This window comes from Mauremys reevesii, linkage group 10 (genome assembly GCF_016161935.1).
Source record: "Mauremys reevesii isolate NIE-2019 linkage group 10, ASM1616193v1, whole genome shotgun sequence".
Lineage (NCBI taxonomy): Eukaryota > Metazoa > Chordata > Testudines > Geoemydidae > Mauremys > Mauremys reevesii.
The window spans coordinates 80,802,020-80,829,420 of record NC_052632.1 but is presented as its reverse complement, the minus strand read 5'-3'; the positions used below and the strand labels follow the sequence as shown (position 1 = coordinate 80,829,420).

Below are 27,401 nucleotides of genomic sequence, written 5' to 3'. Positions count from 1 at the left end.
CCTATAATTTCAAATGACGTTTTTAGACTCTAAGATCCACACCCTGATTTATACAGTGAAAAGCAGACCTCTTGTACCGTGCCGTTTCCAACCTCACACACAATGAGGAGAGTTGATTGAGAACTCAGAGGTATGTACTGCACTGGGTAGGACGTGCTGCCTTTGTTTTCCATGTAACCTGTTATTTTCTTTAATGAGGGGTAGGCTGTTTGCTATAGGAAACCCATGACAGCCTAAGTATAGCTAATGCTCTGATCTCTGCCCATAGTCTAGCACTTTTGTCCGGTTAGCACAACAGGCAGTGAGTTCCTTAATGATTTAAGGCCAGTTTCTGATAATTAATTTCACAGTTTCCTGAGGGTCAGCTGGTGTCAGTATCTTTTAAAAGGCACGTCATTTAAATGGGAGTCTTGTTTATTTCCTAATCTCCTGAGGATAAGTTTGGCATATTTTGATATTGCAGTTAACTACTTTGCTGTTGTGCGTAGACTCGAGAGTGCAGATGGATTCGAAGGGAACCTTCGCAGCTATGACATCTTTACACAGAGGGCTGGGTTTGCTTCTTTTGATTGGTAAGTACTATTATTAGGATGCGCAGCCACGCCATATATTATTCTCCCAAATGGCTATTATTGAAGCAAATCTCTACAGAAATAATTCTCCAGGGCGGAAATGCTATAATAAAACATCACTTCGAAATTAATTTGATTGTTGCCATAATAACCCCCTAAATCGCCAGCCTTTAGTTACTGCTATTTATTATCGTAACAGTCACCCAAAATGTGTCAGGTGCTTTAGTGAACACATAGCAAGGACATGGTCATAGTTCCTGTGTATCTTATTTTTAAAGAGCCACTGATATATGCCTCTCTCTAGCTGATCTCTCTCTCTATCTCCGGCACTCATTATGGTAGCGAGGAACCTCCTGGAAAGCATTCACTGCAGGAATGATTCTGCCAAAATCTGATACTTTTTTTATTCCTCTGCTCTCTTTTTTTTTTTTTTTGCTACTAAAGGATGTTTGCCCTCTTCGCTTCTTTAAAAATTCATCTGCACCTTTTCCTTAATGTCTCACCTGAAGTTATGGTCACATTTGTGAAATCACAAGCATAATTGAAGGGTTTTAGGAACAAGTTGGATAAACACCTGTCAAGGGTGGTCTAGGTTTACTTGGTCTTGCCTCAGTGCAGGGGACTGGACTTGATAACTTCTTGAGATCCTACACCTCTATGATTCTATGATTTCATTTTTCTATAATTCCATCAACACCAGAGATGGTATCAATTGGGATATTTGAATCTGGAATCCGATTGGAACCCAAACTTCCTAAAAGTTTGGTGAGGTTCGACTGTGATGTTCCTGCCTATCTCTAAAATATTAAGATTCATATCACTACAAATGATAAGGCATTGCAGAGGCAACAGCAATAAGAATATTCATACAGTCCTTGGGTACCTTAGTACTAGAGAGGTGTCGTCAATGTGGTAGACACAGAGAGCAACTGAATTCTGCGTCCCAGCCCTGCTGTGGGAGGCAAATCGATTATTGCCTATGTTTGGGTTTCTTGGGAAGCGGAGGTGTTCATTACAGTCTGGGACACTTTTGTGCTCACAGTCCATGATGAATAAGAGCATCGGCCTAGAAGAGCAGGATAAAGTAATTGAGTAACACCACTCATTGACATCAGTGAGACGTCTCAAATGCTTAAAGTTAAGCATGTGCTTAAGAGGTTTCCTAGGTCGGGCCAAAGTGCTCAGCTGTGCACCTTGGCATATCTGAGCCCAAAGGCAGCGGGAAGAAAGTTGTAATAATTATGCCCCCATCTCTATTTCCAACTGCTTGTGAGCAGGCGATAGGACTTCAGGGGCTATTGAGGCAATGAGATGCTTGCTTATTATTTAAAAAGACTCTTTCAAGGCTTTCTCTAGCAGTAACCCTACTGTGAATTAGGAAATTGAGAGCTAGCGGTAAGTTCCACCCTTTGGCTCTGGGACATGATACCGCAATGATAGCCCTTCCCAACCAGCACAACCTTCCGTTCATTTAATCATCACAAGGGTGTGGCAGTTAATGACATGAATAAGAACAGCATCTGCAAGCCAGGGTAATTATCACCAGGGCGATTACAGAAATTAGGTACTCTCTTCATTAACTTCAGTGAACACTGGACCAGATCAGAGGAAGAACAGATGTACTTGGTTATCTAGTACCACCTCTCCATTTCACCCTGTCCAACCCATCGTACTTTGTCCAGTGAAGATTGTACCCTGGGGAACAATCTATAAGGCCCTCCCTAGTCTAGTTTTGAAAGCCTCAAGTAAGAGGCAAACAGGAAACTATCAACAGGAAATTGTTTCTCACCAATTAGCTTAAATTTCCCTTTGCTTGGTTTCATCTTGTTACTGCTAGATTTATGCCCTCTGGCCATCCTGAACAATTCCTCTCCTTCATGCCTCAGGGTGTAAGAAGGCAGATCACCACCTCAGGTGGTGAACAAATTATTTCCCAAGACATAGGTACTGTGTGATAAGCAGGTGCATTAGAAGGTTTTTACTGGCCTTCCTCAGAGAGAGGAAGATGGCCTTGTGGTTTCAGCACAGGAGATCCGGGCTTCAAATCCCAATTCTTCCCCAGTTTTCCCATGTGACTTTGGGCAAGACACTTAACCTTATTTGACCACCGTTCCCCCAAAGGGGTGTTGTGGGGCTTCATTCATCAGTGCTTTCAAATTATGCCATAGCTGGGCTGTGTAGAGAAAAGGGAAGTTTAATTCAGCACTGGAGACCAGATAATGGACGAGATGGCACATTTGTCAGTTCAGACATGGCAGGAGGCAAATACTAGCCTAGCCAGGCTACTGAGCTGCTCTTGTATAGCAGGAGGCAGAATGCAGGGCTGGCTAGAGCCTGCATCATCTCTAGCAGGACAGGTCCTATAGGGTCTGGTCCAAACCCCCTTGAATTCCCTGGCCAGGCTCCTGTTGACTTCAATGGGCTTTGGATCAGGCCCATAGAAGCGATTCTGTCTGGCTGCTGGAAGAATGTTAAAATGGATCTTCCTGCCTAGTGTCTTGGCAGCCTCTCAGCACTGGCTTCTGCCTGGCCTGAACAAACTCGCCTGACCGAGGTTAAGGTTTCATAATAAAGTGCTCCAGGGAGTGGAGGGACAGGGAGCGGAGAACTGCAGAGATCCTTTGAATAGCTAGCTAAAGACAATGTAAACAGGTTAACAGAGAGTTGCCAAAAAAGCGGGAGGCTGATCCGTACTTCTCCCTGTGAACCACCCTTGATGATCAAACAGTTCAAGCCCTCTGCAGAAACCTGCTCTTTGGCTGGGAGGTGGACTGTAGAGAGGGACTACCCAGTGTTCGCATCCATCCTGTCCTTTCCAGCAGATTGCAATGGGCAGGCCTGTTTCCCGGCCCTTTCCTGAAACACCCCATGTTGTACATTCAATGCCTTTGCGCCCCAGGCAAGCCCCGTTTTCCTCTCCTCATTCTGCTACTGAGGTCAGGACATCGAGGCAACGGATAACAGTCCTGGTGGAATGAATCCCAGGATGCTGAGCACCTGCCCAGTATCAATGGCTAGGTTAGAAAAACAAACCCACAGAAACACCTCCCTGAAATGATTCAGCCTGGTCGAGTTTGTGCATATACCCAGCCATGTAACCGCATGAGCTTCTCACCATCGCCAGCCCGTCCTCCTCCGCTCCTTTGTATTGTTCATGACATTCGCTTGCTCCAACTTGCCTGACATCGGAGTTGAAGCCCTTCAGGGCGGGTCATGTCTTCTCCTGCGCATTTGGATGTGATGTGTCCCTGACCCTAACAGGGCCGTCCTACAAACACCGCCATGTAGGTAATAATTATACTACGAACTTTAAGGCTCCCTGGGTTATTACTGGTCTCCTGGGCCCTCATTTGGGTTCCCACATCTGTGCAGTCTGGCGAGGGGGTTGTGGGACACTGCTGGGTTATTAGGGAAGATTGGGGATCTGAGGAGCCAGGCTGCAGAAATGCGGGAGTGGGAGGTCAGACATTAAAAGGACCTAGATGCCCCCAACAGGTGAACAGAGCGAATACTGCGGTGTCTATAACTCATGTCACAGAGCCAGGTCATGGGAAATGCAGTCTGGAAACATGTGTGAGCTTGCTTAGCCCCCCCATGTGCCAGCCTGGCGAGGTTGTTCTCTTTAAAACAAGTCCCCAGGAAGCTGTCTGCAAATCTGCAGCAATGTCTATCCCGGGGACGACGCTGGAACTTTCCATAAAGCTCTGCAGTGCATCTAGCTTGAATCCCTGGGACCTCCAGTCTGACCCTTTGGCTGCTAGTATTTGTCAAGGTCCCTGCTCTGAGAACTCCTTGCCCTGCTCCCAGCTTCCTCCCCATCTCTTTATGAGGGTCTGATTCCTCTCCCTTTTCTTCGCCGATTCCTCACCCGCATTTTTGTTACTGATGCTTGCAAGGTTATCCCTTGTCGGGCAGACAACACACAGCTGCCCACTCACTACATCCTTCAAGACATCACTGCTCCTGGAACTAATTGGCATCTTTGCTGGCAGAGGCGTCCAAGTCCAGGCTGAGGTTTATCGGCAGGAAGCCATGTGAGGAAATTTCTCCTGCTGCTCTCTATGCTTTGCCTAGCGAGTGGATGGAGGAACATCAGTTTCCACCACCGCCGATCTGCTGCCTTTCTCCCACCCCTAAATCCACACCGGCTTTTGTCAGCAGATAGAGGAATAGTACATGCGTGTGAACATGTAGACACACACATCACGTGGTCAGAACGGATACAAGGAAAAGGGCCGCTAAGATAGAAATGATTCTATAAAATATTGTATTAAGAAGGAGAATAAGGAAACGAAAGAAAGAAGAGAGTGAGGCAAGACTGATGTTCTGAACTGGTCTGTTGACCCATATTTGCAGGGAGTAGTGGGGGAAGCGGCACGTCTTGTTGTGAAGGTCTCTGACCTGGATTCTTAAATGGAGTCGTGGCTTATTGTCTTTCAGGTTGGACGGTGCCAGCCGCAGGTTCTGTTGCGATGTATCCAGTAAGCAGAACTTTACATACTCTATATAAATTGCCCCTTTCTTCACTTGCAAAGCGTGTGAGAATTGGAGTCCAGCGTGCTTCCAATCCTGATACCAATAAATTAATGGGAGTTAGAAAACCAGGGCCGAATTCTGTCCTGTGAGTGTGGGTGTGGAGCCCAATCTCCCCCCTCCTCCCTGTCTCCTAAGCAGCCAATGGATTCCCCCCCCCCTTGAGCACCTGTGCAAGGTGAGATGGTAGCTAAGCTGGGGTTAACCTTTTGCTCACAAGCACCCAATAGCGCCACTTCCTCCCGTCACGGGCCCAAGTTGAGTTCTACTGCAGAATCATCAAGGGGCCCAGGTCTGCTCGAAAGATGAACCCAGGCTCACGCAAAGATCCCCAGCAAACCCCTCCGTACTAGTCTGATCTGGGTCCTGTGTTTGTCGTGAAATCTGAAACAGGGTGAGTTTTGCAGACTTGCATCCCACAGCTCTGCGATGAAATAAGCAAACATGGCAGAGCCCGCGGTGTTTAACTGCATTGCTACACAACTCTGACCCTTTACCAGCTGCTGCTGCTGCTGCCCCATTGTAAACAGTCCGTCCTGTTTAGAATAGGACAAAGAATTAAATGAGAGAGGTGTTGGAACCCCTAAACTTTGTGTTTGGGGTGGGGGGTTGCTGTCTGAACCCAATATTAATCTGAATTTTGCCAATGGCTCCCTAATTTGAATGGGTCAAATGAAAACCCTGGATCTGGACTCTTGAGTGTGTTTGAATACAGGATCCAAATCCAAATGGTTTGTGGTTTGCTCCCATGGCTGTGTTAAGTTGACGTTATTGTAACCAGTCCCTGAGCTCACGTTCTCCCGCTCTCTTTCTCTCTGCTCAGTGCACCAGCAGCCCCGTCAATGGTAAGTTTCTCTCCATATAATTGCCCATTACAAATATTTCAGATAAGTTGTTTTTATACCTTGGCTCCATTATCTCCAGCTGTGTCTCTTTCTTTTTTGAGCAGAAGCTGCCGTATGTGCCCCAGTGAAAAGGTACGTGAGCCATCAGCAAATAATTGCAACCACAGGGTCCATTTGGGAAGATGCACGTTTGCCAAGGGATGTTGCTTGGGATGGCAGGATAACAATAATAGCCACACGTAGGCAGGACCTTTCTTCCTGGAGACTCCCAGAGCATGATACTACATAGGGCATTTCCCAACGAGCAGATATTTGGGTGGCAGTGGCATGAGGGGCAGAGAGGGGAGGTTTACAGAGCAGCCAGATGGAAGTAGTTTGAGGGATTATGCATATTCAGGACTAGCCTGTGCAGAATGTCTCCTCGGAGTGCCAGGAAGGCATGCTCTGCAGCGGAATAGCTACTGCTGAAAACACTCACTGAATTCAGACCTTGTGGAGATCTGAACTTGGCCCAGTGTAAATAATTATTAGAGACTATGTCCAAGACTTGAACAGGCCAGACCTTAGCCTGGATTGAATTTGGTTTCTGCAAATTTATCAGTTATTTGTAAGTATCCACTGAGTAGCCATGGCAAATAATTTGGTGCAATAGGTCATTCACTTTCACCATTTGGTATCCAGTATTTGTTATTTGTGTTGTCTGATTGGTCACCAAGGTCACACTGTGTTGTTTCTGCTCCCTGATTGGCTGACTGAAGCTTTTTAAAGAGAAGAATAACAAATAGCTAACTTCAGTGGTGAATACCTGAATGAATGAAATGTTATGCTCAGAATTGGAATTTGCAAACATTTTCACTAATACCCAGTGGCCATCCAACTACTCCTGAATAATATGACCCCATGGATCATGGGGAGCTGAACTTGGGGCTTTTATTTGCAAAGATATTTGTGGACCTATGTGTGATCTATGTTACTGTTCCTCCAGTTCTGCCATTCAATTGTCGCTGTGCCAGGTGAGGTTAACACAAAAATTGAGACAATTGCTTTTTCCCTTCAGTGTCAGCAAGGAGACACTCCAGAACATAGCCAGTGGTGAAAGCTCCCCCTGCAGTATCACTTTTGGCCAATATGCATGTGCGCAGGTAAAGCTGCTTCTTTTCTTTCCATGGACCAGTGCATATTTTTCATTGAAATTAATAAAGCCAGTTAACGTCAAAGAAATCCCATCCCCTCTCTCAGCACAGCTGGTTACATCTGGAGTGGCCAATGCATGGTGCGTGTTCAGATTCCCAATACCTGGTCCAAAGATTCTGAGACATGAAAAATGGTAAAACTTTCCTGTCGTGTGTGAGCTTCTGTTTCCCAGGAGCGTCTTAACCAATAAACTAATGACTAAAGCACTGTGCTAAAGTTAATAGCCAGCAGCTTTATCAAATGTGCCCAGCTCTGCTGAAGGGCTGCACAGAACTGATTAACAATCCCCAAATGTCCTACCGCATTATCAGTAGATCTTGTGTAAAACTTAGGTTGGAGTCTGAGACTCTGTTACTTCCAAAGTCTTGGTCTGGAATGCGAAGGGTGCTCCATAGGCACCCTCCTTAAGTTAGCTAGATCCCAGCTGGCATTTCGAGTCTGTGTTTGAAGGGAATTAATGGACTCTACCATTGCATTACCTTCCATACCAATTCCTTTGGGATCATCCTGATTTTCATGGAATCATAGAATCATAGGACTGGAAGGGACCTCGAGAGGTCATCTAGTCCAGTCCCCTGCACTCATGGCAGGACTAATTATTATCTAGACCATCCCTGACAGGTGTTTGTCTAACCTGCTCTTAAAAATCCAATAATGGAGATTCCACAACCTCCCTGGGCAATTTATTCCAGTGCTGAACCACTCTGACAGTTAGGAAGTTTTTTCTAATGTCCAACCTAAACCTCCCTTGCTGCAATTTAAGCCCATTGCTGCTTGTCCTATTCTCAGAGGTTAAGAAGAACAATTTTTCTCACTCCTCCTGGATGGGGCAATACCATCTTTTTAATCCCAATTTATAGGAAGGTGGGACAGTGAAGTTTCAGGAATTAATCAGAGCCCAAGAAATGTCATCACAGTGTGGGAATAAATGTGTTTGTACCATCTGCCAAATCTCCAGAGATGGCAACTCTCGCCCACCAGGACAGGATAGCCTTTGAGCAGAGCAAAAAGAGAGTTGAGATCCTAGAAAACTTATGCTCACGTCTGTATTCATTCATGGTTCTTGGCAAAGTTTCCATCTCACTAGCAACTTTACCCAACCAGATCTAGTGCAGTTTTTTGTTTACATGAAAAATTTTAACAAAAACATTTTTGTTGAAATTTTTCTTCAAAGGTTTTTGGCGTTTGGGTTTTTTGATTAAAACTTGAACAGTTTCACTGGAATGGGGACATTTCCCCTGGAAATTTCCCATTTGGACAATAAAGGATGTTTTTTGTTGAAAAAAAATGTTTTGAATTAAATGTTTTGACCCACTGTCAGCTCTACCCTGATTTTGAGGGATGTTTAGGTTGATCTATGTGGGCTAAGACATAGGATCAAATTCACAGATTTGGCTACGTCTAGAAGGAGTCTAAGCTGGTATAACTTGAAACCTTCTTTTGACTCCTCACCCAGGGCCAGATTTCCACCTTCCATGGCCCTAGGCACGGCATCTTCAGTGCGTCCCCTCCCCCCATCTATAGCTGACATTCGTGTTTTCCGTAAAAAATGAAACTTTCAACCCACTTTTAACTTTTTGGTGCCCCTAGGCACATCCCTACTGTGCCTAATTGGAAATCCGGCCCTGCCCTCATCATAAGAGATACACCACTTCACACTCCCTTATACTCGCTCATTGGTAGGCAAGTGTAAATGGGTCTACGGGAATCTGAGCTCCTATATGGGAGTCTATGTACCAAATAGTCTCTGACCATTGTTTTTAATCTTTACACTGTGTATAATTCCCTTTTCTTTTCCAGAGTGCTTGGCTGCAGGTTTTCAAGGATGATTTCCTCAACTCCTTATATTCTTGCCTCAGCTCCAAACCCATCAGTGCTATGGATTCCATGTATTCCATTTTGTTCTTTTCCAAATTTCACACCAATGTACTTGTAGCTGCCCTGGAGCAGTTCAATAACCGGGTAGGTCCATATAACCGATAGCTAATTCCTCTGAAATGTTAACTCCAGTGGAAGGCAGGTAAATCAGACACCAATTGGATTTCACAGTCGATATGGCAGTTCAGCTACTTTATTTAGGTCATTGTATTCTCACTTGGAGTTAAATATACAGAATGGCACATCTCAATCAACCTGGCCGCCAGAATATTTGAGAGGCTCTTACCACCGGAAAAAAGAAATTGTGGGAGAAATAGTTCTAAGCTAAATAACCAAAATTACTAGACGATATAAAATGTTGCACTAGCTGTTGTTATTCTTTGCAGTGCAGTAATGTCCAGCAGTCACAGCCAGGATCAGGGCCCACTGTAGTAGAAGCTGTCCAAACGCACAGGAAGACATGGTCCCTCTCTTGAAGTGTTAAGATTGATTCTATTCATTAGTGTAGAACACCATGTGGATTTACATTTATGTGTCTTTGGAAGTCAACATCCATGTGACTGTGCGTTTTCTCCATGTTCCTTCCCTTCAGGTCTCTCGCGAGCCTCTTTCGCAGGAGTGGAATGTGATTTTCTTCAATGGCATCTGGGAGAGAATGCTGCAAATGCCTGATGCGACTAGCCCCCCTATTTTGTCCCAATGGCTCAAGAGACTTCAGCCATTTATGGTCAACCCAAAAGTCTTCACTTGTCTTCATGCCAAAAATACATCATGTGAAACACTTCACAAGATGTGAGTGCTTAGCACAGACCTCGAGATGCTGCAATATTGCTGGAACAGGCAGCCTGCCCTCAATCCATCCTGCAAAATAATAGCCAGCTCCTCAGCTGGTGTGAAATTGAAGTTTCATTCAAGGATTAAACTAGTTCCTTTGAAGTTTCCAGCTGAAGAGATGGCTCACAGACATAGTTGCCTTTGCCCTAAGCACATCCCAGAATGGCCAATACCCTGAAACAATCAGAAGTCTCTCCCGTTACGGAATGGCACACAGACTTTGATGTACCCAGTTCTCTGGGTGGTGTAGATGATTTAGATGACTTGAAAAGAAAAGTAATTCTTATAGGGAAGGAATATTATTTACTGGTCGGATTTTTATTTGGTGTGAGACAGAGATGGGGTGAGCAGGTAGCTGCTGGGATTAGGATTGAGTCATATCTGAAATTCAGGCCTCTGTTAAGAGCCACAGTAAGTAAAGTTTTTTCAATAGGTCTCAACTCACACTGTTATTACACAGCCATGTTAGCAACATGCTATCATTAGTTTCGGGGGAGATACTTTACTGTCTGAGATGTGGCTTTCTAGATACAGGCATGAGCCTATTTATACTTAGAAATGAAGCTCCTCCGTGTAATGAAATCGACAAATGAGGTGATTTTATAGACGCACACTCAGTGCGTGTGTCCTGCAGCAGTCACCGGTACATTTTCAAAAGGGTGCCAGTGGAGTTAGCAACATGATCTCCACAGGTGTTAATGGGAGTGGTCGTGCAAGCCAGTCCCTGCCTATGACTTTGAAAATGGACCATTAGGCTTTAGTTCACAAGCTCTCATAGAGCATACACAGGGGGCGGTGAGTAGCATGACTCTAAGAATAGTCTGCAGGTAACCTGCTTCTGAGAAGAATCTGGGTTCGATTGAGTTTGAAACATCTGTTTTTGCCTCTAGAGTTGCTGCCCTGAATGGCATCTATTCTAACCTCACAGTGGAAGACCAGAGGAATATTTACAAAGGGCTCAAATATTATCTCACAGGGGATGGTAAGTGACTTATCTCTACATTAGAAAGAAGATTGGGCTTTAAAACACTCACAGATATAACAAGATTAGACACAATCTTTCTGATGGCTGAGGCTTCACAGATTTACAGTGCACTAATATTCTCTTTAATGGATGTGGGACTGGTAACCTGGTAATTGATCAGGTATAGATTCCTTGCCTATAGGGTTTAATAACGCAAGGCTTTCAAATACAATGGACACAATGATTTATATTCTGGCCAGCCAAACTCATGGCCTTCTGTGCCAAAGGTCAGTACAGAATTTGGTCCAGAAAGTTAAAAATCCAGTTCTGCTAACTCAGCTAAGAGAAGTGAACCAATTAAAATGTCTACTTGTGCCGCATATTTCGTCTAGCAGAAGGCAGTGGCGTGCACACAAACTTTCATCTGCATGCAAAGAGCCTGTGGAGCATTCGGAGATGACAGTGAAATAGCTGTGGTCAAATGTTCCAAAGGCCCATAAAGAGCTAGCCGGATATGCACACACAACCTCTCTGTTCCATGTGCAGTTACTTCCTGAATGCACAAATGCAGGGTTTTTTGCACGTACCTTAGAGTATGAGTGGGGAAAATCTCTGGTGGTGAGCTATCACTTTGGGATATGAGGAACACAGATACTGTGATGATGGGTGGCTAGAAAATTATTTGAGACAAACCAAACTTTTCTCTTTAGCAATTTTAAGGCGGGGGGGGGCGGGGTGGAATGAGGAGCTGAAGTATCTGGTGTGCGTTTAATTATTTGTGTGAAACGGCAGCTCGTGCAGTTTTACTCAGGGCTGTACAAAACCAGCACAAATTAACACCTCGACATGTAAAGACCTCTAGATTATTTATGAGCACAAACACTTGGGGAAGTTTTCTGTTCACCTCTGCTCTGCATTCAGAGGCTAGTCGGCTCAGCCGATTTCAGATTGCAGTTTGGAGCCTTAGTTTTACAAGGGGGTTATCCATGTTTTGCAGGACCGAAGCAGAATTGCTACAATGCAGCTCTCCCAAGCCTGAGCTCCACTGCTTGGTTTGCAAATTATTTGGGTTCCTTTATGGAGCATGCATTAGTGGGAGACCTACAGCTCTTTGCTGATGAGCCAACTGTAAGTACATGCTCCGAATGGTGGAGGAGAATGTGCAACGTGCAAAATATTAGCTGTGAAAACTAGTCTGAGGCGAGATGAGAGCAGCCAGCCTCAGGGTAACCTGCTCATTCCTCTTCCTCTCCTGCCCAAAGCCAGGAAGATGCGAACATTTGAAAAGATTTTTTTCGTAACCTCTAAAAGGTTTTACTTGATTTGCTGTTTACAGCAAAGGGTCAGTTTGGGTCTTTTTTACATCCAAATTATTTTCCTCATCCCTCATTATAACAGAGGCAAGTTTCTGTACTTGCATTGAAATTGGCTTCCTGGATGGTAAGTCCTAGAAGCCAGATTGGAGTCAGCAGCGACAACAGGCTTTACTCCAAGGCCGGACGGCTTTCTAAACGAGATGTTATAGCTCAGACAAAGGCTTGATGCAGACATTATTCAGTGAGGTTCTCTGGCGTGTGTTATGCAGGTGGTTGGATCAGATGATCATAACTGTCCCTTCTGGCGTTGAAATATGTGATTCTATGAACATTATCACCTGCAGAGAAACTGGCGCTAATCACATCACACTCTGAGCATAAGAAAAGCAAAACAGATTAAAAAAAATTAAGGGCCTGATTTTCAAAGGTGCTGAGTATTCCCTGCTCCCATGAAGTCAGCTCCCCTGACAAGCACAGTGTGGCTAACTCTCAGCACCAGTCGCATGATATTTGGTGCTTTTCTTCAAGTCTTAGCTCCTGGAATCATGTTATTACATGAGAAACTCAGCTTTTGCTTAAAGTACGTGTTTAGACTTCATAGTTTTCAAAATGGGCTTTAAAATGCAACCCAACTGTACCCTAGGGGCTCAGAAAACGGAGGCCAAATTAAACAAACCCCACATTTATTTGTTGATTTTAAATATCACCATTTTTAAGCCACTCTCCTGATTTTTAAGGCCCAACTCATGATTTTTTAACATGTGAAGTGTAGGCCATACAAAAGCAGAGCCCAATATTTATAACCTTCCCTCCATTACCATTATTTATTCCCAACTCATTGTGTCCAGAAGCCAAGATATTGCAGGTCACATTTCTACAGCTGATGATGGTCATGTCAAGTGCATGCTCAGATTTTCTGATTACAATTTTTCACACCAAATCATTTCTTCTATTAGTTTAGCTCTGACTAGTGACCTGTTGGAATCTCCTCATTCAGACTCTTCCAATCTTGCCTGACTACCACATAGGGCCATAAGGAATATGATTAAAATGCCCATTCAAACTGTTTCTGCTTTTGCATGTCAACCCTCTCAGCTTCAGAAATTTGCCCGAGATCCAGTCAACTTACAACTGATCAGTAACCTCAGTTTACCCAGGGAGACGGCTGTGTATTACACCTCATTCCTTACCTCTGCACCTGGCTTCCAACTAGCAAGGTAAAATACCACCACTTGCTTCTACAGCTCAACTGTGGCGTACCTTGGTGCCTTGATATAGCTATATCTTTGCTGTCTGCTGATTTTGAGTGGCTACTTCTGATGCATCTGAAAAAGTGGGTTTTTTACCCAGGAAAGCTTATGCCCAAATAAATCTGTTAGACTTTAAAGTGCCACCGGACTCCTTGTTATGTCTAAATGATATTTAAAGCGTAATTCTGATCCTCAGACCAACACTGTAAAATTGACCTCTTTGTGGGTTAGACAGAGCCCTCAGCGAATCAGGGGAAATCTGCTTTGACATGCAGTGCCCTCTGCCAACTCAAAACTGGTAGCACGCAGGGTTATTCTGGGAAATCCACGTTGTGCCCCAGCACTCTGTGGAGATTGGAAGAGCAGAAAAGCCAATAGAGATTGTGGGAAATCTACATTGGCATATAGAACCCCCTGCAGAATCTCACAAGAAACATATTTGCCTTTCATTGGTGGCTGGAACAGACCCTCCTTTAACACGTCTAACTTTTCCCCACTACCAGCCTCCCGGACAGATTGGTTTGCTACCTCAGCCCCTCTGCCGTGAGCGACCTTGACAGACAGGACGCTTTAAATCTGGCTCGGAGGATCACTAAAACCTGTGTCCCAGGTCCGACACGCAGAGGCACCAGCGAGGAGAGGCCTGCACCTTCTCTGACCACCGAGGAGCGGCAGGTAGAGAGCTCACAGCCCTGCTGAGGTCTGAGCCATTCTCCAGAGCTTGTGAAAGAACAAAGCTCCCAATGGCTACACCCACGTCTCCATGCCCCTGCTTTGCTCTTTGTAAGGGGAAAGCTCAACCCTGCGCCATGTTAATAATACTTAGCACCACAGGTAACATTTTGCAAACATTACCCCCCCACCCCCCACCCGAGATGGGGAAGTGCTATTATCCCCATCCTACCAGTGAAGAAACGGAGCCACAGAGACGTTAAATGACTTGTCCGATCAGTGACTGAGCAAAATGCAGTGTTCCCCACAGACTGGGGACCTAGATAGACAGAGAACAGGGATTAGACCTTCCTGTCTAGTCGCACGCTCATTCCTTTAGACCAGTGGTTCTCAACCTTTCCCGACTCTGGACCCCTTTCAGGAGTCTGATTTGTCTTGCGTACCCCAAGTTTCACCTCACTTAAAAACTACTTGCTTCCAAAATCAGCCATAAATATACAGAAATGTCACTGCCACTCTTACGGAACGATCTCTGACTTTCTCATTTTTACCATATCATTATAAAATAAATCGACTGGAAAATAAATATTGTCCTTACATTTCAGTGTACGGTCTATAGAGCCGTATAAGCAAGTCATCGGATGACATTTTAGTTTGTACTGAATTCACCAGTGCTTTTTATGCAGCCTGTTGTAAAACTAGGCCAATATCTAGAGGCGTTGATGGCCTGGAAGACCTCTGCGTAGCCCAGGGGTACGAGTCCCCCTGGTTGAGAACGACTGCTTTAGAACACACTGCCTCTTTAACATTAGTGTTTGACTAATCTTCCTGGGAAAGTCCATGGACATGCCACTGGCGCCGTCACTGACGTCTTCTCTGTAAAATTCCAGTGATTAAGACTTCCAAAGACAAGGGAACTGAAATGACCCTCCCCCGGGAGCTGGGTTCACTATCTCGGATATTCTGAATTGCTCCTCTGTCACTGTGGGCTCTTTGCAGGTTGCAACCTTGCTGGTGAACAAATTTGAACAATTCCCTCCTGAAACCCTGAATGCCTTGGGTCAGGCTGCAGTCGGGCTGTCCGTGTCGCAGATTGAGACTGGCATCAGCGACAGAGACCTCAAAGCATCTCTTCCTTCCCTGAGTGAAGTTTATGGCTGGAATGCTGAACAGTCCAGCACTATCGTTAACAAATTATTCAACTCTGGCTATCAGGTACAAAGAGCGCAAGCCATGTGTGCATACTGCATCTGGTCTATCTGTCTTGTAGCTCTAACCCATTGATGGCCAATTGTTTGCCCTTGTCTTTATGATTATGCTGCAGATCTTGGATGCACAAAACCTGGCAGCACTAGGGAGTTTGGTGGCCGGCTTAAGCAGCAGCAGACTTCAAAGTCTGCCTCCAAAAGTGATCTTGGAAGCTGTTAAGATCCCTGGGTTTGTGAAGCAGATAGTGACCGTGCCCTCTGCTCTGAAAACGGCACTTGTGGAAAAGGTGAGGTCACTTTTCTTTTCAAGGTGGTGTCATGTGTAGGAAGAGCCTGAGGAGAGTAGTGACATTTCCTGCTTGAGAACACCCTGTGTTGTGAATACACAGAAGCGTGACCAGACATGCAAACCTGCAGAGACAATTTTCTGCCTGGCTTATTTATGCACTTACAGCAGGGGCAGGGCTTTGCAATGTGTGTGGTTGGGATGGTCCTGGCTTCCTGCCACGATAGCTCATAATAAAACCTGATATCGCTCTGGGATGGGTCTCGTTTTAGGCCTAGGCCACTGCTCTATCGGAAGGGAGTAAAAACTGAACTAAGCTGGTTCGTGGAGAATTCCACTCCCAGGGAAAGAGTCTGAGATGGATGGAAGGTTTAGGCTTCTAGCATGTGAATAGTTGTGAGGGCCATTCAGAGACCCTCCCCAGGGCGGAGTGATATTCCAGTTTGCTATGAGCTCTGCTCAGCTCCTTCTCCATACGCTGACTAATGGAGATTGGTATATGTGCCACTGTTGTTGTAATTGCAGGGAATCAGCCCATCTGCTGACCCTTTCGGCTGGCCACAATTTTACACCTCAAGTTCACGTGAGAATTATTCCAGACAAAGATGAAAGAGACCGCTGTTAATTCCACACTGTTAAGTGCCCGTCAGGAGAGGCTATGACTTTCGACTGGCATTCAAAGCCAGCTGCTGGACTCCCGAAAGACTGACTTACAGCAACATTCTAGTTTGTGCTGTTCTAATTCGCCAATGCTGTGTGTGAAGAGTTAGGAAATTGTCATGTCTTTGGCCACAATATCACTCATGAACTGTGCCTTCTGGCAGGCTGAGAGATTATCTATGTTGACTCCGATTTCTAGCCTGCCGAACAGCGTTAAGGCACAAAGCCAGGCATTGCAAGAAACTCTTCTTTGCTCTGTCTGCCCTGGGCCTCACCGATAGATACACATCGCCCTAGGCCACTGTTCTTTGGGAGAACTTTCAGATTCACCTGTACCATTGCATCGACTCATAGCAGCTTGCACAGTCAGATAGATACGCCAAGCAGAAAACATTCCTTGGCATTAATTCTCTGGCCAATACCCAGATGATCAGAGGGAAAACTACCTGCCTCCAACCTGTAATTCCCTTCCCAGTGATTGCTGTTTTTAACCTCCGCGTGGGGGTGGTTATATTTTTCAGATTGCTTCAGCTGCAGGGAGCCCCGTCAATCTGGTTAAATATGTCCCAGACAGTCTGGCTAGCTACATCCCGAAATCACTGCTGGCTTTTGGTAACGAAACGCCCAGCGTTCAGGAGCTCAACCAGAAACTGTGGAGCCGAGAACAAGTAAGCCGTCTCGCCATTGCCGTCAGCTGCAGCTGTGGGCCTGTGTGGTAGTTCAGCTCTGCCCCCAGGAGCTGTCTAAGAATGAAGCTGAATGTAACGAGATGATGTGAACGCGTTGAGTAACACGCTAACATTCTCTTTGGCTTGGTTCTACAGGCCGCCATGTTTTTCAACGATGTAATAAAGACAGCGTCCGACTTCAGCAGGTAGCATTTATTTTAATGCCTTTGCTTTTCCATGTGTGCTGAGCCATTGTCCCGATTCGCAGGTGCTCCTCAAGTTCATCCACAGTAAGAGAAAGGAAAGGCCTGGAAAACCCAACAGAATGGGTTTCGCCACAGCGGGCCACTTACAGGTGGTTTGCAACATTTGTCCGTCACCTAGTCTTGTTTCCTAAAATGAAGTTCCTGGCCCAGGCCCACTGCCTCTCGAAGGCCTGACCACGGCCTCCTGGACTGCAATAGATATGGAGCCGCATGGAGCCTTTGGCTAGACCTGTTCCCCCACCCCTGCACTTATTCTTGATGACCCCGAGTATGGGGCATTTTAGGGCTTGAAGGAGAGCTGGGAGGGGCATGTTAATTCTAGAAGATCAGTACAAACTCTCTTCTCTTCTCAAGGACTCCCTCACTGCACCTAATTTGCTTCCTTTGGATTTTCAGACTTTCCCCTTCTGTCCTCCAAGGCTTCACCTGCGCAGCAGCCAATGAGATGGAAACAGAGAGATTTCAGCAGCTTGCCAAAGCCATGAAGCAGAAGAATGTCAAGCTAGGTGAAGACCAGGTCAGTCCCCACGTGCACAGAGTCCCACGTTGCTGTTGTCATGAAGATGTTCCAAGGCTGAGCCCGTTTACCAAGAACCCTCCAGCTTTAGGCGGGATGTGTCCTAGCTCTGAACCACGTGTTAATCTGAATCGCTGCCATTACTTTGGCAAGGTCAAAACCTGGCTAACAAGGTTTTGCAAGAACCTAAACCTCTTCAAACCTAGCACCATGCTCTCTAGTTGTTTTTTTTTACCCCAGAAAAGATATTTGTTGTTTTTCCTTCTTTCATCTGAACTCTGGTTTACTTTCAGCTGAGTTGTTTGGCTAAGAGGGTGACGCTCAACGGCATTCCCAAGGATTTAGACAACTATCCTAAAGACATGCTGCTGTTTTTAAGGTAACTTCACAAAGGCTTTCATCTTGCTGCCTTATTCCAGCCAAGGAAGGAAGGAAGAGAATCACTGAATTCCATAAAATACCTAGCGATGCATCAGTCTATATCCATTTATAATGCACACATCCCCATCGTATCTGGGCAGCATCAGCCAAGTAGAATGAAATGCAATAAGAAAACAAACTGCAGAAAAGATAAAAACTGAATTAGATTTTAAACTTTTTAGTTGTAATAATTTGGGAGGGGTGTTAGTAATCAAGGCACAGATTGCTTTGCAAAATGTATTTTTGTCTTGATAGTGTCCCTTTTAGAGCACACACTGGATTTTTATTCCTTCCTGGCTTTGTGAATATTTTCACATGCAACATCTAATGAACCCGAAAAGCCAGACTGTGCAGCCGAATTTCTCTACGCTGCCAATATCCTGCTGGGCTTCTGTATCCAGAGCATCAGACGTGAACAACACTAGCTTGGGTTTCAAAGCACATTTCCCAAGGAGAAAAATAATTGAAAAGAGACACATTCAGGTCTCTGGGGAGAACAATTGCAAAGTGTTTGGGATATGAAATACTCTGTAGAATATGGATGATGGGACAGGGGGAGTGTTTCAGCTTAAGTGAATTTGAACTTAACAAATGTGTTGTTTAATAAGATGCTCATGGAGTGTTTGCCTTTCCAGCCCTTCAGATTATGCAGGGACCGGAAGCTGTCAACAGTACTTCAGTAACATTGGGGAAGCAAACATTGACCTGCTGCAGAGAGATTCCCCACAGCGGAAACAGCTGCTAGCAGAAGCCTTAGCTTGTTTGGTATGCATTCAGTAACCTGGACGAACAAGCCAGGGTCCCCGGAACTGAATGCTGGGCTGAGAACAATGATTGTGTATCTGCAAACAGGAAAAAGGGCTGAGTTTTCATTCTTAACCTTTGACGGAAATGAATGTTGCAAATCAACAAAACCCGAACGCTGTATTGTAGGCTCCATGGCGTTTTCCCCGGGTCATAGTCTCCAAGGCTGTCGGCTCACACAAATTGCTCCAGCCACCAGGGCTGTGTGGCCGCAGAGGACAATGTACATTTCTCCTGTACGGAACCCAAGAGCCGTATGGAATTCAGAATGTAACTGTAATGAGACTAGTGTGAAAGTGTCACCACTGCCTGGGCGGGCGGACTCAGAACTGTTTACCTGTGTGGCATAATACTGCTCAGAGCTATATAGACAATGTCCTTTAGCTCTGTGGTTTTGGAGCAGAGGGATCTGAACTCTGTACCCCGAGGGATGCAGTTCTGAGCGGCCAGACTATAGCAAAGAGACACCTGTGGAATTCTGCTTTAAGTGGCCATGAATTTGGGATAATGCTACAGAAAGGAAGTGCTCTGGCCCATGTCTTTTTAACATGTGAATCTCAGATGCTTTGAGAATGTAGAAGAAATGTCACCTGAAAAAAAGGGCTGTAGGAAGCATTCTGGATCAGCCCATTTGTCCACCTGGTCCAGTATCCTCTCCTGCCATTGGTCCTGGTAGTCCAGTACCAGAGGAAGGGGTGAGGGAGTAGGTCACCAGCAGGAGGGGAGAACAAGGAAAGGATCAGGAAAGGTGCTTCCACAAGAAGGCAGGCTTGTTACACCAACAAAACTGCCCCACCCCCAGATGCACTTAGCTCAGTGTGCAGTGCTGAACAGGGGAGGGGAAATTCCTTCCTGAGTGCCTGGAGGCATGAGGGTTGATTTCCCATATTAGATCCTTAGCCTGCACAGCAAGAAACTCTGCAGAAAGGCTAGAGAGGCCCAAGCCACATCTATCCATGAACTCTGGGGAAGCACAGACCCAAATGCACACATCACACGCCTGGCCTCTGTATCAAAGGCCTGGGGATGAAATTCAAGCCACAATCCAGACCCAAACTCTGTGTCTAGGACGCCCCTCTAAGGAATAAGAATGTCAGCAGCCCTGTGAATTCTCCAGAGCTAGCATTCTTCCCTTTTTACTGACCACATCTATTTTATGAACCTAGAAAATTCCTGGCACCACGGTGAGCGAAGAAAACGCAGAGATTCTGGGCCACTTGGTTTGTGACCTCGGTGAAGAATACATCAGAAGTTCCAGTGGGAGTTTGCTGCCGCAGTTAAATGAATGTGAATCCTTCATGCCCAGTCAAGAAGAGGCTATCAGAAATGTCCTCAGCAGCGGAAGCACTCCGTTCGGGTAGGATTGCCATTGGATTCGCTTCCTTTGGGGTTTAGCGAGCCGATCAGGTCAGATGAAGCTTCTGGGAACAAGCTTTCCCACCTGGTTCTAGTCGGATTAGAAATATAGTTTGAGCAGCCATTGCTCTGAACAGCCCTTCTGAACCTGCCCAACACCTGGAAAGGCAGATGCAGGACAAACTTGGGGTGGGGAGAAATGTTAACCAAACTTTTCGGAACCTCGGAGGTTTTGACTCAGATTCAGGTGGCAGTCTGGATCTAGGCTGGATGCAGCAGCTCTTGAGCTAGGGAGACCTGCAGTTCTAGTCCTGGCTACGACCCTGCCTGCTGTATGGGAAGTCACTGAATCTCTCTGTGCCTTCCCCCATCTAATGAGAAGGTAGCAGTAATTTCTCTGCCTGCAGAAAGTGCTTTGTGATCCTTGCATGGAATGATCAACTATAAACATTCAGAGTTCTTTGCTATTCATCCTTTGTATTAATTTAATTATTAAAACTGGCTCGCCGATCCTGGAGTTCATATCCCCAGTGATGACGATTAGCCATGCCCTGTTGGAGAAAAGTGGGGAGAGGATTATATGATGCAAACATTTCCATTTTTTTTTTCAATCAAAATGTTACAAGGGCATAAGCTCTGCAGCTCCTAGTATGAAAAGGATCCCAAAGGAGTTCTCCCTCTTCTGGAAGCTGATCAGGCATGATTTTGTGTTTTCAGGCCCCCTTCAGAGTGGTCAGCTTCTACCCTGAATGAGCTCAGTGGACTGTTCCATCTATTTGATCGTAATATCTTGCAAAAGATCCCTCAGGTATGTTACAAACAGGCAACTTGCTGCTTCCTGAAGTGTCCAGGGTGTGTGCTCAAGGCCTGATTTTGCTCCCAGTGAAATCGATGGCAAAAGTCCCATTGATGTTACCAGTGCAAAAGCAAGCCCCGGTTGCAAATAGCTTTATTAATGTGGCTAATTAGTGGCCAGGCTTGGCTTTATAGCACCAGTCTGTGTGTGTCGCGAGTGATGTTACTGCCGCAACAGGCACCAGCTTTCCAGTGAAATTGGCAAGAATAGAGATCTAGATGATTATCACACTGTAGATTGAACACTTTAAAGTAATGCTGTAGGTGGTGACTCGGAAAGTTCATGCAACGTTATTTAAATAGAACAGGAAGTACAGGGGGTAGCGATGCTTTGGTGAGTGGCTTGTGTGTGTGTGTGTGTGTGTGTGTGTGTGTGTGTGCACCACTGCCCTATAGTGAACAGAACACACCAGACCTGCTTGAGCCTTTGAAAGTCTCCAAAGAATGGTCATTAGCTCTGGAGCAGGCGGTGGTGATTTCTAGTCTCTATAGTACTTGTAAACACTTAGCTGAGTAACAAGGTTCCTGGCTATGTAAGTGGCCACAGAAAAACACACAGGAGCTGCAAACCTCACACCCCTGTTGATTTATTTTCTTTGCAGAACGTTTTAACCCCTTGGCTGAAAAGCTTTATGCATGATTCACCATTGCCGAGAGAGCAGCTGGCCTCCATTGTTAAAAACCTCCTGCCTTCCAGGTGGAAACGCGCTGCCGGTACGTGGGATGCTACCTGGGCGCATCGATTTCAGCCTGACGCTCGTTTGCGTTTAGTTATCCTTGGCCCTAGTGACAGGACTCAGGCTTGGTCTTGTGGGGCCTCCTGGGAACATCTAAACAGAGCTTCTCCTTGCACCTGGGAAAACGCTGGGAAAACCCACAGCCACCTGATGACCCAGTTCCATGGAAGGGCCTAGTGGGCTGGGGGGCTCCTGGCTATTAATAATACCCCGAGTTAGACCTTGGCGTGTAAAACTGAAGAAGGTAAAGGGCTCACTCAGTTGTGCCTGGCTTCGGGTAGGTGCACCAGGAGATTGAGAGGGCCAAAAGAGGCCTTTTCATCCACAGCGTTTGTACCCCATGGCAGAGCTGGGCATATGCCCACCACTTGGAAGGGCTACTTGTGTCAGGTCCCATGGCTGGTGCTAGACTCCTCAGAAGGAACGGGGAAGGGAAGATCCTTCATCCACCCCCGCCCTTCACTCATTCAAGGGCAGTCTCCTTCTACATTCCTGGAGGGTTTGTGCAACGGCTGCTGGATTGGTGCTCCGCAGCGCCCCCTAGAGGCACTGTTTAGCTCTAATTGTCTTATCCCGTCTTGGGTTTTGGGGTAGCCGATAATGCAGGATTATGAGGCTGTGATTATTCAGTGCTTAAAGCAAAAGCCCTGTAACGCTGGAGATGTCTGATACTTGCTTCCACAGGGTGCCCGGAGGGTAAGACGATAACAGAGGAGGTGGTAAAGGATGAGCTCATGCCTATTAAGTATACCCCTGAGGAATTACAGGCCTGTTTGCAGGGTGTCACCCTGGTGGACCACCTGGACCAAATGGCGCAATACCCCTTCACTGATCAGCAATTGGCTGTGCTGAAGAAGAAGCTGGATGAGGTAATGCACAGCAGAAGGCCATCAAAGCATCTACTCATGCATTTGTTTATAAGCTCTAGCTGTCAGGGAAGAGATCCAGAGAACGTGTCCAGCTCTCTTCTTCCCAAGACGGCTGGTGTGATCAAGGGGACGGAGCAAGCTTGTGTCTGAGCATGACCAGATGGCGAGTGTGGGTGTGGGTGATGCAGAGAGCATGTGTGGCCATGGGTGGGGTGCTGGGGAATGTGCAGGGAAAGAGAACACATCTATTCATCTGTCAACCTGTTGGTCCTGCTTCTCCATTGCCCTACAGCCCTCTTACACCATCAGAAAAATCTAGCGAGTTACCATGATTATAATATCTGTTTGTCCACAGCTGTATCCCAATGGATACCCTGAGAAGATAATTCCCAACCTTGGGGCCATCTCTTCCTTTGTCACCACCGATGACATTAAAAAATGGAATATAACCTCAGCACATACACTTGCCTTCCTGCTAAGCAATGAGCCTCCTAATGAGCAGGTAATTAGCTGGCAGCTCAGTGCTTACCTGTTTCTTTGGGTTTGCTCCATGGTTTAGGAGATCCTTATTTTCGTGGGAGCTGCTTATTTTATTCAAAGTTGGGTGGCCCATCCTGGATCACTGGACCAACCTTTTTTATTTTGGTTTTGGTTTTGTGCGTCGTGTGCATTTGCTTCGCTCTGGGGGGCAGGGGCGGGCGGGAGGAATGCTTCCAGGTGATTCAACTTCTTTTTAAAAACATTTGTAGGCTGCTCTGTTTATCACAAAATACACTGACTTGGGAAACCCACTGAACGTCACTGCTCTGAATGCAATCGGTACAAGATATATATGCCTTCTGAAGGAGCCCCAGTTGAAAATGATAGAGCCCAGCAACCTCAAGTGAGTGAAGGATCTGATCGTTTTTGTTTCTATTTTCCCAGCCAGCCAATGCAGGTTCCTTTTCTCTTCATCTAACACAACCTAATCCAGGAAGCAGTGTTAACCACAATGGTGGTTAGTGCCCAAGCCTAGATGTCAGGAACTGCACTCCCAACTCTGCCACTTAGCTGATGTATGACCTTTGGGCATGTCACTTGTCTTAACTTCTCTCTGACTATTAGCTTATTTGTGTCTATACAACCCTTGACTTACTGCAGTGGGTATTGTGGCATAGGGTTCTCAGGTACAGCAAAAAGAAACTCAGATCATTGTTCATGATGGTGCAAGATTTCCAAAGGGAGAAGTGATGCAAGCTTTTATCTCCCCAAATCTTCACTTTTCTGCAGAATGGCCAAGTCGCTGGACCCTTCAGCCTGCCCTCAGTCTACAAAAGACATCCTGTACCCCAAAGCTAAACAAGCTTTCTCTGACCAACGCAGCCAGTTCCCGGCTTATTACAACCTCATCAAGCCATATCTAAGTAAGCAGAAGAACTCCATGACCAACATAAAGCAGTACTGACAGTTGAGATGGGCTGAGCCTTCCGGTTGAGTCCAGATCAGAACTTCTGCAGAGTTTGAGAGTGTTTGGATCTGGGGATCTTCGGGAGGGCTGGATCAGAGGCTTTGGTTTCAGGCCCTTTTCTATTTTACAGCTGTGCAAAACTTTCACAAGAGATTGGGGGGGGGGGTTTGCAAACCTGCCTGATTTGAAATCCCCCCCAAATTTGTACATCAAACCCTGATGGACCCAAACTTACATCTCTGCTGGGCTCCATGTGGCTGGGATTGGTCTGTATTCCGTCTGATGGGGCAACTGGAAGCAGGACTAGCACTAGGCGTTGACCCAATGGGTTAGTCTACATCTTTAAGGGAGAGTTGTGCTGCGGGCCCCAGCGCACGAAGGCTGCCTACACCGTGAAGGTGTAAATACCAAGTCTGGGCCACATGATCAGCACAACCTGGCTAATAAGGTCTATGCAGACTACGAACTGTCGGCCCTTCATGGCCTCACAGTTATTCACACGCTGCACAATCACTGAACATCTGGGGCCAAATCATCCTTGGAACGACCCCGTTGATTTCCAAGGGATTGCCAGAGAATCCCTGTGGGTTTGTCTCAGAATGTCAGCCGTGCTTTCTGGGTTTGCTTGATTTTGTTTCTTTCCCACCCCAGCCGGTGCTCCTGGAGAGGACCTAAGAGCTCTCAGCAAAGATAACGTGAACATGGATATCGGAACTTTCATGAGCTTGAAAAAAGACTCTGTGCTGGTGAGTCTGACTGTACTGTGAAAAGTTGCTCCCTGACTCACATCTGAGACGCATTGGCTGGCTGATTTTGATCCCGCTTTCACTAGTGTCAATCAGGAGTCACTCCACTGCACTCAGAAGAGTGACTCCAGTGTAAAACCATTGTGAGATTGGAGTCAGGCCAGGGTGAGTCACTCCATCAGTAGAGTGACACCAGCGTAAGTGAGATCTGAGTTGAGCCTAGGGGATGCTGCCTCCAAATGGAGGCAGATTTGGTTTGGAGCTTCATTTTGGATGTTTATCCAGATTTTAGGAATCTCCCAAGATCAGGCTCTCTAGTAGCAGCAGCAGCGGTAGAGACCCCATTGTGCTAAGCACTCTACAAACACTTATTTTAAAGTTAATGCCTGCCCCCAAAAGGGTACTTCCGAAGCCTTCTAGCTTTGGGCTGGGCCAGAAATTTTATTGTTAATATTACATTTTATTTACAATACAGAAGCCCCTTTTGAAAATCTTGCCCTCAACTGTTCTAATTTGCTTTTCCCCTAGAATCTAACAGCTGACGATATCAAGGGCTTGCTGGGACTAAATCTTGAAGATCTGAAAAAACAACAGTACAATTCACCTGTAAAGGACTGGATCCGACTGCAGAGACAGTCTGAGCTGGATAAACTGGGCATTGGGCTCACTGGGGGAATACCAGATGGATATATCAGTATTCCACCCAAGTTCGAAAGTATGAAATACACGGCTTTTGGTTTCCATCAACTGTGCTTAGATGCCCCTTTTTCTGATAAAGTGGGGAACAATCGTGATCATTTCTGGTTCAGAAGTCTCACAGTTGTGTAACACCGACAGACCCCAGTCGTCGTCAGGCAGGATTGAACCTGGGGTCTCTGGAGCTAAATGCATGAGCCTCTACTGCATGAGCTAAAAGCCATATGGCCCTTAGCTAAGGCTGTACAGCAGATGCATTAATCTCTCTGTAAGTGGTCTCGGGCCAGTAGAAGGGACAGAGCACCACACCCAGGAGGCATGTGGGTTACAGTTGCATGTCAGTAAAGCGCATGTGACTGCATGATGCTGTGCCATAATTTACCAGGACTTTGAATCTATGCAGTAAGGCCGTGTATTAAGATAAATAATCCAACAGCTTTATTGAAAACATCCGTTGTGTCTGGAGAACTCAATAGAACCAGCTAAACACTTCAAAAATGTCCCATTCTAGCATGTGTTGGATGTTCGGTGAAACCTGGGATGGATAATTTGGGAGGGATATTTCAGTTGTCCCAAAGTCCTAGTCAGGGGGTTGCAGATCTTCCCTGGATGTTACCAGAGAGGACAGGAAATGATGGTGGCTGAGTGTTCAGTTCCTTGGCAGTTACATTTTGTCTCGTTTCTCTAGACCCAACATCAGCCTCTCTGAGGACCAGCGTCAGCATGTTCCACCTACTGCCTGCGTTGCTCCTAAGTGTTCTCCTGACTTCATTCCTGTCATGAAAAGCTTCATCCCAGCAAACAGGAAAAGGGAACTAAATCTTGGTTTCTCTACGGTGTGTCACAGGAAGACCCAGAAACATACAACTGCCGGGAAAACCCTGTATCAGCAGGCAGCATGTGTGGGAGCAGGAGCCATCTTAGCTGCTTTCCTTTTTTTATTCATTCAGTTTGAAAACAAGATTGTGAGCTCTTCCGGGCAGGGACCCTCTGCTTGCTCTGCATTTGTACAGCACCTAGCGCCACGGAATCCTGGTCCATGACTGGGGGGCATAGGTCCTACCACACAAAGCAAATAATAAATAATTGTAATCTTACTACATACATGGTATTAGCCCAGTAGGCCAAGGGGTTCGAGGATGGGCTGGTATCGGGATATCGTGCATGCTTAAGAATTTATTGAAAGCTTGCTGTTTGCCCGCTGCAAGGCTCTGTGGACTGGGCATGGAAATCATTGGGTGGTTTTTAAAAAAATATAAAGGAACTGGGTTGAAAATTGCCGAAGCAAGACGGCAGGATTAATAGAGCCATGCTCCGTTCTGCAATGCACAGATCAGAGTCTACATTGTACTGTGAGTATTGGCCTAAATAAACAGTCAGGAATCCCGAACGTGTCGGTTACTCTTCTCTCTCGCCTTGCTGGCGAAAGCTGAAGTTTTTCAGCCCTGGTCTCTTTCCGGCTGGGGAGAGTTTAATCCTCTTCTCAACACTCAGCTATTTTGCACCTCAGTGAGCACTGAAAAGGTGGTATTGTCCCTACCAGCCTCAATGAGTCACCTAAGCGTGTCGGACCGGCTTTCCCAGGAGGGGAAGAATGCACTCAGGAACCTCTGCTTGACATGAGCCTGAGACGTGCACTGACTGATTAATTATCATGCCCTGAGCCTTTTGCGTTAAATCACACACACCTTTATTTAGCAAGACAATCTTATTATTTTGCCATGCCCGGAGCATGCCAGTGCCTGCTGGAAGGGGAAAGGAGACGCAGAGCCCATCCTACCAACCTCAGAGTCTAACTAAGGCCACGG

At 46.1% G+C, this 27,401-nt stretch overlaps 1 protein-coding gene across 1 annotated transcript; it reads left to right on the top strand.

Annotated features, from left to right (window-relative positions):
- The first annotated feature begins 84 nt into the window (after positions 1-84).
- Positions 85-26,920, top strand: MSLN (mesothelin). Its single transcript, XM_039493384.1, has 29 exons — positions 85-130; positions 489-572; positions 5,013-5,053; positions 5,929-5,950; positions 6,055-6,082; positions 7,008-7,092; positions 8,945-9,106; positions 9,615-9,814; positions 10,747-10,838; positions 11,818-11,948; positions 13,232-13,353; positions 13,890-14,061; positions 15,058-15,273; positions 15,383-15,553; positions 16,734-16,880; positions 17,037-17,086; positions 17,543-17,663; positions 17,957-18,042; positions 18,719-18,848; positions 20,054-20,244; positions 20,961-21,051; positions 21,701-21,812; positions 22,520-22,704; positions 23,060-23,206; positions 23,454-23,587; positions 23,974-24,107; positions 24,803-24,897; positions 25,426-25,612; positions 26,282-26,920. Exons 2-29 carry the CDS (start codon positions 503-505, stop codon positions 26,374-26,376), a joined length of 3,417 nt encoding a protein of 1,138 aa, XP_039349318.1. The 5' UTR covers positions 85-130; positions 489-502; the 3' UTR covers positions 26,377-26,920.
- Positions 26,921-27,401: the final 481 nt, after the last annotated feature.